We start from the raw sequence: 13567 nt of genomic DNA, 5'->3' as shown, positions 1-13567 counted from the left end.
GAGGAGGGTCCCACACAACAGCGACGTCACGGAGCACTCGGGTTTGGCAAGGACAGGCTTCCTGCTGCTTTGGGATGTGCAGAGGCAATCAGGCACAGGGATCCGTGAGGATGGAAGTGGTCAAAGCTGTTGGAATCCTATCCTGGAGCGGCGATGGCGGCCAGGAGACCGAGCTCCTCCTGGTAACACCAGGGCATCCCCCAGCCAGGAGAAGGGATGAAGTGCCCAGACACCCCTAAACGCTGCTGGGATGGTGCAAAGCAGCGCCACATCCAGGGATCTTCAGCCCTGAAACGCTGCAAGAGGGATCCCAAAGGAGGTCGGGCCCTCTTCCCTCCCCAGAGAGACACACGAGCACCAGGAAGCAGCACTGAGCTCGTGTGGGGCTCAGAGGGGTCAGCAAGGTTGGACTTTAAACTGCAGGAAAGATTTATCTGCTCCTGGAAGCTGTGCTGAGACCAAGCAGCTGGGAAACAGGGACGAAACAGGGCATGGGTTAAACTGGGCAAGTCCCAAAAGCACTTGAAGAGGTTTCCACACCTCAGGGTTGCAGCAAGGCACGGGGAACATCCCCAGGAGGCCGCTCGAGCCGTGGATTGGAGTTGAACGACTGCAGTAGTGTTGGCTTCTGTCTCTGAGCTCCCAGATGGCTCCTCCCCACACCTGGAGCTCCAGCCCCATCCGCCAGCCCCACGCCGGGCATGGAGGTTCCAGGGGCTTCTGCAGAGGGCAGGGATCCAGCTCCAGCGCGGGGGAGGGAAGGGAGGGATCACTACACGGTAGAAATCATCTGCTACAGGAGGGAGAAAATCGATTCCCTAGGCCTAAAGGACGGTGGGTGGTTCCCGGGAAGGGGTAAGGCAAGAGGCTTATCGGAGATCCATCAGCACCACGTCTCTCTCCACTATTGACACGTGGTTGCAGGTCTGGAAGAGAGGAGAAGAGGGGACAGGGGGTTATTCAGATATTGCCACAGCTCAGGTGAGTCTCCTCTACCTCCTGACACAACCTGCAGCCGGTGCTTTCCCAGAACAGCCCTCGGATCCAGTTCCTCGGATCACCCCATCCGCTGGTCCTGCCCGGTGCCACACAGCGACCACGGCAGGCCCCAAACACAAATCCCCCCCTCCAACAGCCCTTGGCTGCTGCCTCACCCTGTTCCTGCAGCCAGGAGCTCTGCACCACACTTCCAGCAGCTGGAAAACCTTGGGAAGCTCCTGCACCTCCACTCTGGGAACTGGAGACCAGCCCCAGCCAGGCTGAGCCTCCTGGTCACAGCCCCGCACCTCAGCGTGGCTTTAATTCAAACACAGCGTCCAACACACCAACTCCCCACCCCACAGCCCCCACGGCCCCAGGGGCACTCACTGTGAAGAGAGGGGGGTCTTTGGGGTGGGGGTGGAACCCTTTCTGCCGGCAGGACGAGATCTCCTCCAGGCCGTGCTCCGTCAGCTTGAAGAACCCTGTCCTGGAGCAGAGGAACAGCAGCGCTGTAGCTCGAGCCTCTGCAGGGACAGCCACACCCCCTGGGCCCCCAGGAGCACCTTTGGGGCTGCTCATCTCGAGCAGGAGCAGACATTGAGGCTGAGGGGCACCTCAGTTCCTGGGAAACTCCTCTCCCCAGCCCTGAACCTCGTGTCAGGGGTGGGCAGCCAGACACGGCCCCTGAAAACAGCTCCCAAGAGCTGTCAGGTGTGAGCTGTGAGCTGACACTTCATCCCCTCACCAGGAATCTGAGAGGGGAAGAGGGAAAAGCCTTCCCAGCCCACCTCCAGACTCACTGCTGGCATCCCTACTCACTCCTGGTATTTGGGAGAGCACACGATGGCGATGGACTCTGGCAGCATCATCTGGTAGGAGCAGTGGGTGTGCAGGTCCACGCTGGACAGGAACGCTGTCTGTGTGGGGTGGGTCTGCAACGGGCAACACGGGGACAGCAGTTACAGCAGGCTCGGAAAACTGATCCCAAGGGATCGGGTGTGCCAGGAGAACCTTGGGATAGAGGAGATGCAGCTCCCTGCAGGGCACAGGGGATGCACCTGCACACCTGGAGTGGAATTCATGGAATGGTTTGGGTTGGAGGGACCTTAAAGTCCATCCAGTTCCAACCCTGGCACCTTCCGCTATCCCAGGTTGCTCCAAGCCCCGTCCAACCTGGCCTTGGACACTTCCCAGCTTCTCTGGGAATTCCATCCCAGCCCCTCCCCACCCTCACAGCCAGGAATTCCTTCCCCATACCCCATCTAACCCTGCCTCTGGCAGTGGGGAGCCATTCCCTGTGTCCTATCACACTCCCTGCTCTTGTCCTAAGTCCCTTCCAGCTCTCTCGGAGCCCCTTTTTTTGGATTATCCTAAACCAGCCGTGCTCCTCTTTTCCATTTGGAGTTGCCTACAAAAGGAGCTCTACATTCCTGCCACATTCCATGGAAAAATCACACCTTTAAGCCACAACCACGGTCCTTGCAGGGCACTTCACACGTTCCTCAAGTGCAGCTCCAGGGGCTCAGCCCATCCGGGGTGCCACAGCACTGCAGGATATCACATTCCATGGAGGATATCACATTCCATGGAGGATATCACATTCCATGGAGGGCTGCACAACCCCTGACCACCACCACCTCACCCAGCTCCTGCTGACAGCCACATTTCACACCTTAACTCCTGATGGAAGCTCTTGCTCCTTTTGCTGCTTGGGCTTGTTTTGGTTTTTTTTTTGCCAAGGAGGGCCAAAGGAATTCCGGAGGGTCCCAGAGCGTGGCAGGGCTGTCACTGCAGAGGTGGCCTTGGAGCAGCCACTTGGAGCAGCAGCATTTCCTTGTCCAAGCCCTTGGGGCAGCTGCTGCTTTCGAGAGATTACTCAGCAGCTCTGAACGATTTGCTTGGCACGGCTCCGACTGCCAAAGGCTCCGTGGGGACAGCAGGGCAGCCAGGGAGGAGCCTGTGACTGGCACAGCTCACAGCAGGGCACGCAGGGCTGCCTGCAAGGCAGGACTGCACAGGGACCCAGCGGGGGAGAGGTGTCCCTCTGGCAGGGGAGCTTGGGATGCCCCCACGGCGCCGCTGGAGTCGGCTTTTAGCTGGAGGAAATGTGAGTTTCATGTCCAAGATCCCACTTCCATAGAATCCCAGGAGGGTTTGGGCTGGAAGGGACCTTAAAGCCCATCCAGTGACATCCCCACCATGGCAGGGGACATCTTCCACTGCTCCAGGCTGCTCCAAGCCCCATCCAACCCAGCCTTGGGCACTCCCAGGGATCCAGGGACAGCCACAGCTTCTCTCCAACCTCACAGGGAAGAGTTTCCTCCCAATATCTCGTCTAAACCTTTCCTCTCTCCCTTTCAGAGGGCTTGATGCTTTAGGAAGGGACCCAAACATAAACCAGGCCTGGGTTTCTCCATCAGAGTAGTGAACGAGACTGGACCAGAGGGAGAAAGGCAACCAGAGGCTGCTGCCCATTCCCTGCCATCTCCTCCAGTAAGTTCAGCCCTGCTCCACCAGCCCTTCCCCTTCGTGCTGGAGGCCAGGGAAGTGCCAGGGGAAGGAGACTCACGTGGATCCAGCCCAGAGTGACGAGGCCGTGCTGGTCCTGGATGATGAAGAGCTCCTCCTCGTTCTCCGTGGTGCAGGAATCGGGGCCTCCCAGCTGCTTGGGGACGATGACGTGGGTGATGGTGAACTCGTTCCTCATCTGCAAGGCAGTGGCAGCACAGGAGGCTGTTATTCCCCGGACATGAGGGAATTTCCCAAGCCTTGGGAACAAGCCCAGGGATGCACCCACCACCTGTTTGCAGGTGCAGCTCCAAGTTACTGACAAAGGAGTCGCAGGATTTTCTCCCTGTTTCACTCTCCCTGCTGTGCAGAGCCCCCACAGGAGCTCAGAGAAGTCCTGGACACCCCCCCAAACCAAGCTCTCCACTCAAAAGGGGATGATGCCTCATCCCTAAACCATCCCCAGTGTCTGGAAGCAGCTGGACTGCAGGAAGTTGCTACATCAAACAACTTCATTTCAAAGCAAACTTGTGTGAGTGACTCAGGGCAGATGGGCTGGAGCTGCTGACAAAACCTGGGCACGCAAACTCTGGGGGACAGCAGTGTCCTGTCAGCCTCGTCTGCCTGAGGGTCACCAGCTGGGACACCCAAAGGACAAGTGCCCGGAGCTGCCTGCCACCAGGAATGCCACCAGGAATGTCACCAACAGGAGAGAGGAAGCTGAATGGGGACTCAGGTTGGCACCTCACTCAGGGTGGGGAAATCCCAACCTGGAAACGAGGAAAGGGAGAGGCACATCATCCCTAGCACTCCCATGGAAGCCTGAAACCACACTGAAGAATTCCAGGACAAAAATCAGGGTCCTTGAGCCATTCCCAAAGCCATGACACTGTGATAAACAGTCCCCGTGCCCCTTTTGGGGTCTCCATTGGGGCTGTCCCCTTACCAGCTTCCCGCAGAGGATCCCGCAGGTCTCCACACCCCGCACGGTGTTGGCATCAGCCAGCTGCAGGAATTTCTGGCACAGCTCTCTGGGGACAATGACCTGGCGAAGGACATCCACACCTGCATCTGCGGGGAGAAGGGGAGCACAGGGAGCAAAGAGTCAGGAACGCTGGAGAAATGGTCCCTCAGGGCAGGATCTGAGAGGATGAGACTGAGAAAATCCTTCTGGGAAGATAAACTCCCCTTGCAGTGGCGGGCACAGAGAAATGTGTCACTGTGACACTGATAAAGGACAGGCACCAGCTCTTTCAGAGCAGGGGAAGGATCCTTCAGCAGGGTGTCAAAAGGAGTGTTTGGTTAGCAAAAATGAAACCACACACGCTTAGCAAACATTATTTAAAGCAGGACGTGTCACTGGGCAAGACCCAGCCACTGGACACGTCTGAATGAGTGTTTTGGAACCACATTTAGTCGAATTTGGTCAGGAGGAGGATTCAATCAGCCCAGCCAGGAACTAAACCCCAATCTTCAAGAAGTATTTGGATCAAGGAAAAGGCAAACAGGCTGCAGACCCTGGAACAGCAGAGTGACTGGGCTGGAAAAGCAGGGAGGGCACATTCCCAAGAGGAGACAGTTCTCCCCAGCCCTGTGAGCGTTCACCGGACATCTTGGGAGAGGAAACCTCCACGAGGGACGGAGCCACCATCACATAATTCCAAGAGCCTCCCAGAGAAATTGGCCGTGTTTGGCTCAGCCCCAGCAGGGAGAAGGGATGCTCCAAGAGGTACTAACTGCTCTCCGTGCTCCCCAAAGCACTGGGCTTCAAAGATCTGTCCACAACAGGAGGTTTGGATGGGACAGTCCCCGCTGATGGACTCGCTGGATGAACTGGAGAGGCCGGAACCTTTGGGGTTAAATCTGTTGGGGGCTTTTCCACGCCAGGGATGAGGGGTCCATCCACACACTGGGGACTCGGCTCTGGCTTTCCAAACTCCTGCACTATCCTCAGGCGCTCCTTCTCCAGCTCCTGCCGCCGGATCATCTCCTCGAAGGCATGGAACTGCTCCTGCTCTGCCTGCTGCTGCTTCATCAGGGCTACCCGAGTCTTCTCCTCCTCCAGCTGCTGCTGCAAAGCCAAAGGGTGTGCAAATTACCCTTCTGCGTCCTGCTGCGAGGAGAAACATACCCAGGGACAGGAGCAGAGAGGAGCCCGGGGCAGACCCCCAGCCATCCCCAGGTTATTTCTAAAGGCTCTGCAAAAGGTCACCAGCAAACAGCGTTTTCTGCAAGGAAACTTCAGCTTGCAGAGCACAGATCCAGAGCCAGCTGCACTGAAGGGAGAAAACCACTGCCTTCCCCTCCCTCTTCCACGGAATTACAGTCCCAGGTTGATTTCCCCCCATCCTGTCCCTAAAGTCCCACTTGCCCTGAGCGTCTGCTTTGCCCACAGAACCCCAGAGCCAGGGACACCTCTGACAGAGCCACCCACGGTGACAGCAGGGGACGAGCCTGGAGCCTGGAAGTTGGGGACATTCCCGAGCACCCAGGGAGCCCTGGAGAGCTGCCCCCTTGCAAACCCTGTGAGGCTGAGGGGCTCCTGAGGAGCACAGGCCTCCAGTCTCCTGTCACTCACCTCCTGCTCCTTGTACTTAGCATAGTCCTTGGCGTACCTCTTTAACAGCTCCTCCTTGAGCTCTTCGGCTCGGGGAAAGGCTACTTCCTTCAGTTTCTGGAGGAGGAAACACAGGGTCAGAGCGGGGCAGCCCCAAGGCAAGAAAAACAAAACCTGAGCAGCTGAAGGGTCCAAAATCCCACCACCAAAATCACCGAGCAAGAGCTCAGGCAGGGCTGCGCTTTCCTCTTGGGAATTGTAGCTTCTTGTGGCTGAGGAATCTCTAAGGATTCCCTGGAATATCACCACTTTGAACATCCACACATGGAAAAGCCACGTGGTCTTTAAAAAGCAGGGACTTGAACAGGGAAGAAAGGACACCCCAGGGCTCAAAAGGAAGTAAACTGGACACCAGTCCAGTGCAAGTGCAACGGGGTAAGGACCCCCCAAACCATAACTCAGAGAATCGTGGGATTGTTTAGGTTGGAAAATACCTCCGGGATCATCAAGTTCCACCATTCCCCCAGCGCTGCCGTGTCCACCCCTAAACCACATCCCCAGGTGTTTTGAAACACTTCCAGGGATGGTGGAGGCCCGTGCCAGGACCGGACAATGCTTTTGGGGAAGGAATTTCCCCAGTATCCACCCTGAGCCTCCCCTGGCCCAGCCTGAGGCCGTTCCCTCTCCTCCTGTCCCTGTTCCCTGCCAGCAGAGCCCGACCCCCCCGGCTGCCCCCTCCTGTCAGGGACTTGTGCAGAGCCACAAGGTCCCCCCGGAGCCTCCTTTGCTCCAGGCTGAGCCCCCTTCCCAGCTCCCTCAGCCGCTCCTGGGGCTCCAGCCCCACAATGGATTTCCTGGAGTGAGGGGCCCAGACCTGAATCCCAAGGGGTCAGGACTGCCTGGCCAGGCCAAGGTTTCTCAGTATTTGTAGGGACCACTCATCCCAGAGCCACGGAAGCCCAAGGTCGATGACCCCGACCACGTTCCCGTTCCAGACCCGGCGCTGTCCCCACTTACTTTGACCGTCTCCCTCTTCTCGGGAATGACGGCGCTTTTGTAATCGCGGTGCTGCGGCAGCTTCTCGATGAAGAGCCTGGAAGAACGAGAGAGAAGCCGCAGGTCTGAGCCAGGGCAGGAAGGGAGGAGGCACGGGACACTCAGCAGCGTTTTGGGGGATCCCTGTGCTCCCCATCAGGGCAGTCTGTCTTTCTGCAGGAAACCCTCCATCCCACAGCGGCCCCTGGAGCTCTGCACAGCACTCAGGAGGATCTTGCCTGATCCCAAGGCAGTGCCCCACACAGGTTTCCCTTCCACCTGGCCTCCAGAGATGATCCTCAGGGATAAACACATTTGTTTTGAAGAGAACCATTAATAAGCTGGTCTAAACCACCAAGGACACAGAGGTGATTGAGGAAGGCGCTCGGGCACCTGCCGGCACCTGGGAGCATCCCGGGATTCCACCCCAGCTCAAGGACTCTGCTGACTCAGAGCTCACCATCCTCACGCACCGAGGGACAAGGAGTTTGTGCACGAGGGGAAATTACCTCAGACCTTGGACAGGGAAAACCTGCAGGTGAGTTAAAAGCAAGTTCCCAACAGCCCCAGCTGCTGCAGCGGGAGCCTTTGGGCTCTGCAGCCTGAGCACCCCAGGGACTCCAGGCAGGAGGGAGAATTCCGTGCTGGCTTTGGGGAGGGAAATCAGGGTGGGTATGAACGGGTTAATGCTCAGCTTCTCTGCACCTGGGGGAACTGTTCTCCCCCTCAGAGAACCCCAGGATGGGTTGGCTTAGAAGGGACCTTAAAGCCCATCCAGTGCCACCCCTGCCATGGCAGGGACACCTTCCACTGTCCCAGGCTGCTCCAAGCCCTGTCCAGCCTGGCCCTGGACACTGCCAGGGATCCAGGGGCAGCCACAGCTGCTCTGGGCACCCTGTGCCAGGGCCTCACTGCAAGGCCACAATGAGATCCTCCTGTGGAGCTCTGCAAGCACTAAAACAAGGAGGAAATCCCACAAACAAAGGGCAGTTCACCCTGGCTCAGCTCTCTGAGGCTCCCCAGGCTTGAGACACCTCGATTTAATCTGTGACCAAGCCCCCAGCGGTGACAGGGTGAGCTCAGGGTGAGCTTAGCTAGGCCCTTCTCTCCTGCAAGCCCAGCTTTGCTGGCTCTGGCCATCCACAAAGCTTTGGGGATAACCTAAAATCCCTGCCCTCCCTCCTGCTTCTTGGCTGCACTGCTTCAGCATCCACAGGAGGATGTTCCAGCTCCTTTGGAGAGCAGCCTCCTGTCGAGGCACAGGGAACAAGGGAATACAGGACCAGACCACGCCACAGAGAGCAGCACAAACCAACCCAGCAGAGCCAAGCAGGAAAAACTCAGGGGGGCACAGAAACTCTGAGAAACCTCTGCGTGTGCAGTAAACAAACCCAGCTGCTCCAAGCCCTCAGGGACGAGGAAGGACTTTTTGCCACCCGGAACGCTCCTGGCGAGGATGCAGGATCAGCAGAGCCAGGGCACAGCCCTGGAGGGAGCCGTGGAGGGGCCGTGGCTCCCTCCCAAAGCCCCAGCCGGGGGTGTGAAGTAGGTCACTGTGCCGAGGAGGCACAACAAGGCCCCGAGCGCTGCCAACAGCTCGTAGATTAAAATGGAAGGGATTAATTAAGAAGGATTAAGAGCAGATGCTGGCCTGGGCAGGATGGAAAAACCAGCAAAGACAGCTGGGTTTCCACAAGTCAGGAAGTGGGGGGAAAAAAGTGGGCAGGAGGATGAGAGGAGGGCTCAGGCAGCCAGAGGAAAACTCCAGGACAAGAGCAGCAGTGGCAGGCTGAGATGGGGCAGAGGAAGGGCTGGAACAGCTCAGGTTTCCTATGGACAGCCCTGCTGAGGCTTGGCAAGACCAAAACCTGCAGCTCCCGTGGCCAGGAGTTTGCTGCTGGTTCAAACCTCTGCCTGCCCCCGAGCCCAACGCAGCAGCAGCTGTTTGGCACCGAGCAGCCCCAGCAGGGGCTGTTTTTAAGCACAGCTCCGGTGCCCAGGCCAAGCCAGTGGCTCTCGAGGCCCTTGTGACACCCCTGCGAGTCCCTGGAGCTGGGCCAAGCAAACCAGGGAGCCCCAACACCACAGCAAAGTTGTGTCTTGTTGCTTTTTTCCTTCTTATTTGGCCCTACCAAAACCAACCCTGCGTTCCTGCTGGTGATCCAAGGGAAACACCCACTCGGATCAAGGCAGAAGAAGCTGCTCAGGATGAAAAGCAAGGCAAGACTTGTGAGGTGACAAGACACGTGCTAAAAGTCCTGGAGATGGTTACAGAATCATGGAATGGGTTGGGTGGGAAGGGACCTCAAAGCCCATCCAGTGCCACCCCTGCCATGGCAGGGACACCTCCCACTGTCCCAGGCAGCTCCAAGCCCCAGTGTCCAGCCTGGCCTTGGGCACTGCCAGGGATCCAGGGGCAGCCCCAGCTGCTCTGGGCACCCTGTGCCAGGGCCTCCCACCCTCCCAGGGAACAATTCCTTCCCAATATCCCATCCAGCCCTGCCCTCTGGCAGTTTAAAACCATCCCCCCTTGGCCTGACACTCTCTGCCTGTATAAAAAGTCCTTTTCTCTCTTTTTTATAACCCCTCTTTAGGGAGTGGATGGGGCTCTAAGGCCTCCCCAGAGCCTTTTCTTCTCCAGGCTGAACACCCCCAGCTCCCCCAGCCTGGCCCCATTCCTAGGAAAGGGAGAGCAGAGCAAATTCAGTAAATTCCCAGTGCCTCCTCTTGCTCTCTGGATCAGGACACCTACAAAACATCAAACCTACGGCTTGAGCTCCAGCTTCCCATCTCCACTGGAAGAAATGACGGTGGCATTAAGTTCCTATCTTTGGACAATCCAGAGTAGGAGCTCACATTCGTCAGCCCTGGAGAAATCCCACCAAGGGGAGGTTTTCCACCCTCCTGGCAGCCCAGCAGCCAGGCTGGAAATGCCAGGAGCGTTTGAAAGCTGCTGGAAATACAACCCAGCACCTCTGGCTGCTACAATGAAACGGCCTCAAGTTCATTTGTTTAGTTAAAAAGTTTCTCCTTCGGCCCAGGCTGCGTAAGGGGCCTGGAAAGCTTCCCAAAGGTTTTACACTTCCCAGGGCCCTCACCACCATGCCCATAAAAGCTCAGGAAGTGCGAGGCGGGGAGGAAAGCTAATCAGAGAAAAATGTGTTGGGTTTAAGGGGCAGGAACCCTGCACATAGGGCAGGGAGGGAAAATGCCCACGGAGATACCAGGCACAGCTTGGGTGAGCAGGGAGAGAGCACAGAGCGCAGCAGTGGCGCCAGGCGGAAGCAGGAGGGACGGATTTAGGGGGAAAAGCCTACAGGAACAGGGCTCTGTACTGCTGGGATCACAGTTTCCATCCCTTTCAACACCAACAGGCACACAGCTGTGTTGGGGGGGCTGGACTGTGCTCCTGAGGTGTGCAAATAAATCCCCGAGTGGTCCCTGAGTAAAACAGGCTCTCCTTTATTAGAGAAACCACAACCCAGCCTCGACCCTTCCAGTAGATATGGGATACAAAACTCCCTGACCATGGATCCCTGCCCAGCCCTAGGATGTCACGGCCAACCTAGAGAAAAACTGAGGCCAATTTAGGTGCAGAAACACCTGCAAACTTTGACTTACAGGTGGATAAAATCTCTGCTGCTGACAGGAGTCTCCAGAGGGCCAGAGCAATCCAAGATCAGCCTGGTTCCCAAGGGAATCTCATTCCCATACACACCAGTGTCTCAAAGGGGTGTCAGAGGATGGTGCCAGACTCCTTCCATCGGTGCCCAGTGACAGGACAGGGAGTGATGGCCGTAAGATAAACCACGAGAAGCTCCACCTCAACAGGAGGAAGAACTTCTTTCCACGGAGGGTGGCAGAGCCCTGAAGAGCTGCCCAGGGAGGAGTCTCCCTGTCTGGAGACATTCCAAACCCACCTGGATGTGTCCCTGTGTCACCTGCTCCAGGTGCCCCTGCCTGGCAGGGGGTTGGACTGGATGCTCTCCAAGCCAAACCACTCTGGGATTATGGATTCTGTGAGCTGCACCTGTGGGTTTGTGCCTCACGCCTCTACCACATCCCCTGGTCAGTCCCACCAGCTGTGGCACCCCTCAGCAGCAGAGCTCTGGCCAGAACCCCGAGTTCTGGAGCTCTCCCAGCTCACCAAAACCTTGCAGCATCCGGGAGAGGCTCCGAACACCCCTCCCCAAGCCCAGGAACCCCCCGCAGCCCGCGGCTCTTACGTGATGTACTTGTTGTAGAGGATGAAGGCGTGCTCGATGTTGCCCTCCTCGCTGTACACCGTGGCCATGCGCAGCATCTCCACGCCCGAGCGGAAGTAGCGCCGCGGGGGGATGTCCTCGCTCACCTCCACGCTGCTGCCCGCCCGGATCAGCCGCCGCACGCGCTCCTCCGGCGGGAGGCTGGCGCTGCCCTGCCCGGGCATGGTGACACACATGGGCCGTGCTCGGGCTCTGCGGCGGGAGGGAGGCAGGGACGTCAGAACCGGGGTGAGATGGAGAGGGGATAGCCCGAGGTGGAGGAGCCACAGGGTGGGCAGGTCCAGGCCCTGGTCCTGCACAGGCAGCCCAGCAATCCCAGTCTGTCCCTTAGAGCGCTGTCCCAGTGCTCCTGGAGCTCTGGCAGGGCCTGTGCCCAAACCCTGGGGAGTCTGTGCAGCTCCCGAGCACAGGAACTGGCACGGGACAATCCCCATCCAGTTTCCTCAGGGTTCTTTTTCCTTGACAGAAATCACCCCCCTGCCAGCAGGAAAGCATTTAATCCATGGGCCAAGCTATGTCCTGAGAAGCCCAGCTCTTTTTGGGCACAGCACTCGGATATTCACCTGTTCAACCTGAAAAGCAGACAACGCGTTCAAGGTCAGCCCCTGCACGTGGATTCCAAGCTCTCACCCCTCCAAATCCCAGCCAAAGCAGCTCTTCCTTCCCCGCTGCTTCTCCCCAGTGCTGCTCACCAGCCTGGGGTGCCACTGGTTCTGAGGGAGTTCCACTCTGGAGCAGAGCAGCTCCACACGGGGTTTCAGCCCTGCAGCGTTTTCCTGACGGCACCAGGATCCTCCCAGACCCATCCTCACCCAACAGGCTCCATCCCAAACTTGCCATCACTCTCTGCCTGCGCTGTGGGCGGCACTCCCGTCACCCCAGGAATGCGCCACGACCTGATCCGTGTGGGAAAACTCCACAGCCCCACAGCAGGAGCTGGTGGAGGCAGCACCAGGATTGAGGGGCAGCGAGCCCAGAAATCCTCCACAACACTCCTCCTCCTCCAGCAAAAGCAGTTTTTCCTCGGAAAAGCCACGCTGGACCAAGGTAAGGGTTAAACTCCCTGTGACATTGCAGGGACTGCCACATGCACCTTCCTGAGGGAGGGAAAGGTGCCCAGCGGGCCCTGGGAGAGGAGGGGAGCCCCTCTGGGGGTCACCCCGCAGCGGGAGCCCCTTTTTGAGGGCAGGCAGATCCGCGTTTCCCAGCCCACGCCCTGCAGGAGCCTCTTGTCCCGTGGGATTCAGCTCCGCCAGAGGCTCCCAGGCCGAAGCCACAGCTCAGGGGGGGCTTCAGCTTCCCCCCAGCCCTGCTGGTGCTTCGGCTCCAGCCGCTCCTCAAGGCACAGCTCTGCATCCCTGCCTCAGAATAACCCCTGCCAAGTCTCGCAGTCCTTTTCCCCCGGCACAACAGACACCGCCCCCCCCTCGCAACTCCCCCGAGCCCCCCTCTAATTCCCACAGCGCCTCTCCAAACGAACTGCCCAGACCACCCCCCCCCCAAGCCGCAGCCCCCAAACTCCAGACCCTCGCCAGCTCACCGGGAGAGAGAGAGGGACCCCTCCCCAAAATCAGAGCGCTCCACAAGCCCCCCAGCCCCTGCCCTGCAGGGGGGAGCAGGGAAGGCTCCCCCCGGAGCGTCACCCCCAAACAGCCGCTCCGCACCGCTGAGGCGCAGGATCCCACAGCCACCCCCGCGACGGGATTCTCCTTCAGCCGCAACACTCCTGAGAGGGTCCCCCTTCTTAAAGGGAAGATTCCAGACCCCTCCAGACCGGACCTCCATGCGAGACCCTCCGGCCCCCCCCCCACCGGAGCCCTCCCGCCGCAGTCTCTCGGGACAGGTCGGGACGCCCCAGCACCGCGGCTCCGGCGCCTCAAGCCGTCCCCCATGATCAGAGGGACCCCCCTGGCCGAGGCCAGGACCCCCTGTCCCGGAGGGACCTCCCGAACCCCGGCCCATCCCTGACCTGGCGCGGGCGGCCGCCGTTTCTCCTCAGCACTTCCGGGTTCTTCCCCAACCGCCGGGGCACCGCCCCGCCCCGCTGCCAGCAGCCAATGAGAAGCCGCCTTAACATCCGGGTATGTAACACCCACCGCCCGCTTCCGCCCGGCCGCGCAGCAGCTTCCTTTCCCTTAGCGGAACGTCGTACGTCGTGACGTCACGCCTTAAAGGGGCAGCACCCGAACCCGGCCGTTCTCACCCCAAAACGGAGCGAGGC

At 58.9% G+C, this 13567-nt stretch overlaps 1 protein-coding gene across 5 annotated transcripts; it reads right to left on the bottom strand.

The window, feature by feature from the left end:
• Positions 1–405: 405 nt before the first annotated feature.
• LOC125319114 (STAM binding protein) lies at positions 406–13505 on the bottom strand. Of its 5 annotated transcripts, none has more exons than XM_048290065.1 (10): positions 13316–13505; positions 11308–11538; positions 7064–7139; positions 6105–6163; positions 5227–5560; positions 4436–4560; positions 3551–3688; positions 1801–1913; positions 1369–1468; positions 406–926 (listed from the first exon to the last, which is right to left on the bottom strand). In XM_048290065.1, exons 1-10 carry the CDS (start codon positions 13421–13423, stop codon positions 870–872), a joined length of 1341 nt encoding a protein of 446 aa, XP_048146022.1. In that variant the 5' UTR covers positions 13424–13505; the 3' UTR covers positions 406–869. The 5 variants fall into 5 exon arrangements, with proteins under 5 accessions (XP_048146022.1, XP_048146023.1, XP_048146024.1 ...); XM_048290066.1 differs by having other exon boundaries at positions 5227–5557; XM_048290067.1 differs by lacking the exon at positions 13316–13505 and having other exon boundaries at positions 6068–6163.
• Between the last annotated feature and the right edge of the window lie 62 nt (positions 13506–13567).

Source organism: Corvus hawaiiensis, chromosome 36 (genome assembly GCF_020740725.1).
Source record: "Corvus hawaiiensis isolate bCorHaw1 chromosome 36, bCorHaw1.pri.cur, whole genome shotgun sequence".
NCBI classification, from domain to species: domain Eukaryota; kingdom Metazoa; phylum Chordata; class Aves; order Passeriformes; family Corvidae; genus Corvus; species Corvus hawaiiensis.
The sequence above is the reverse complement of the archived record's forward strand: the minus strand, read 5'-3'. Positions and strand labels throughout refer to the sequence as shown.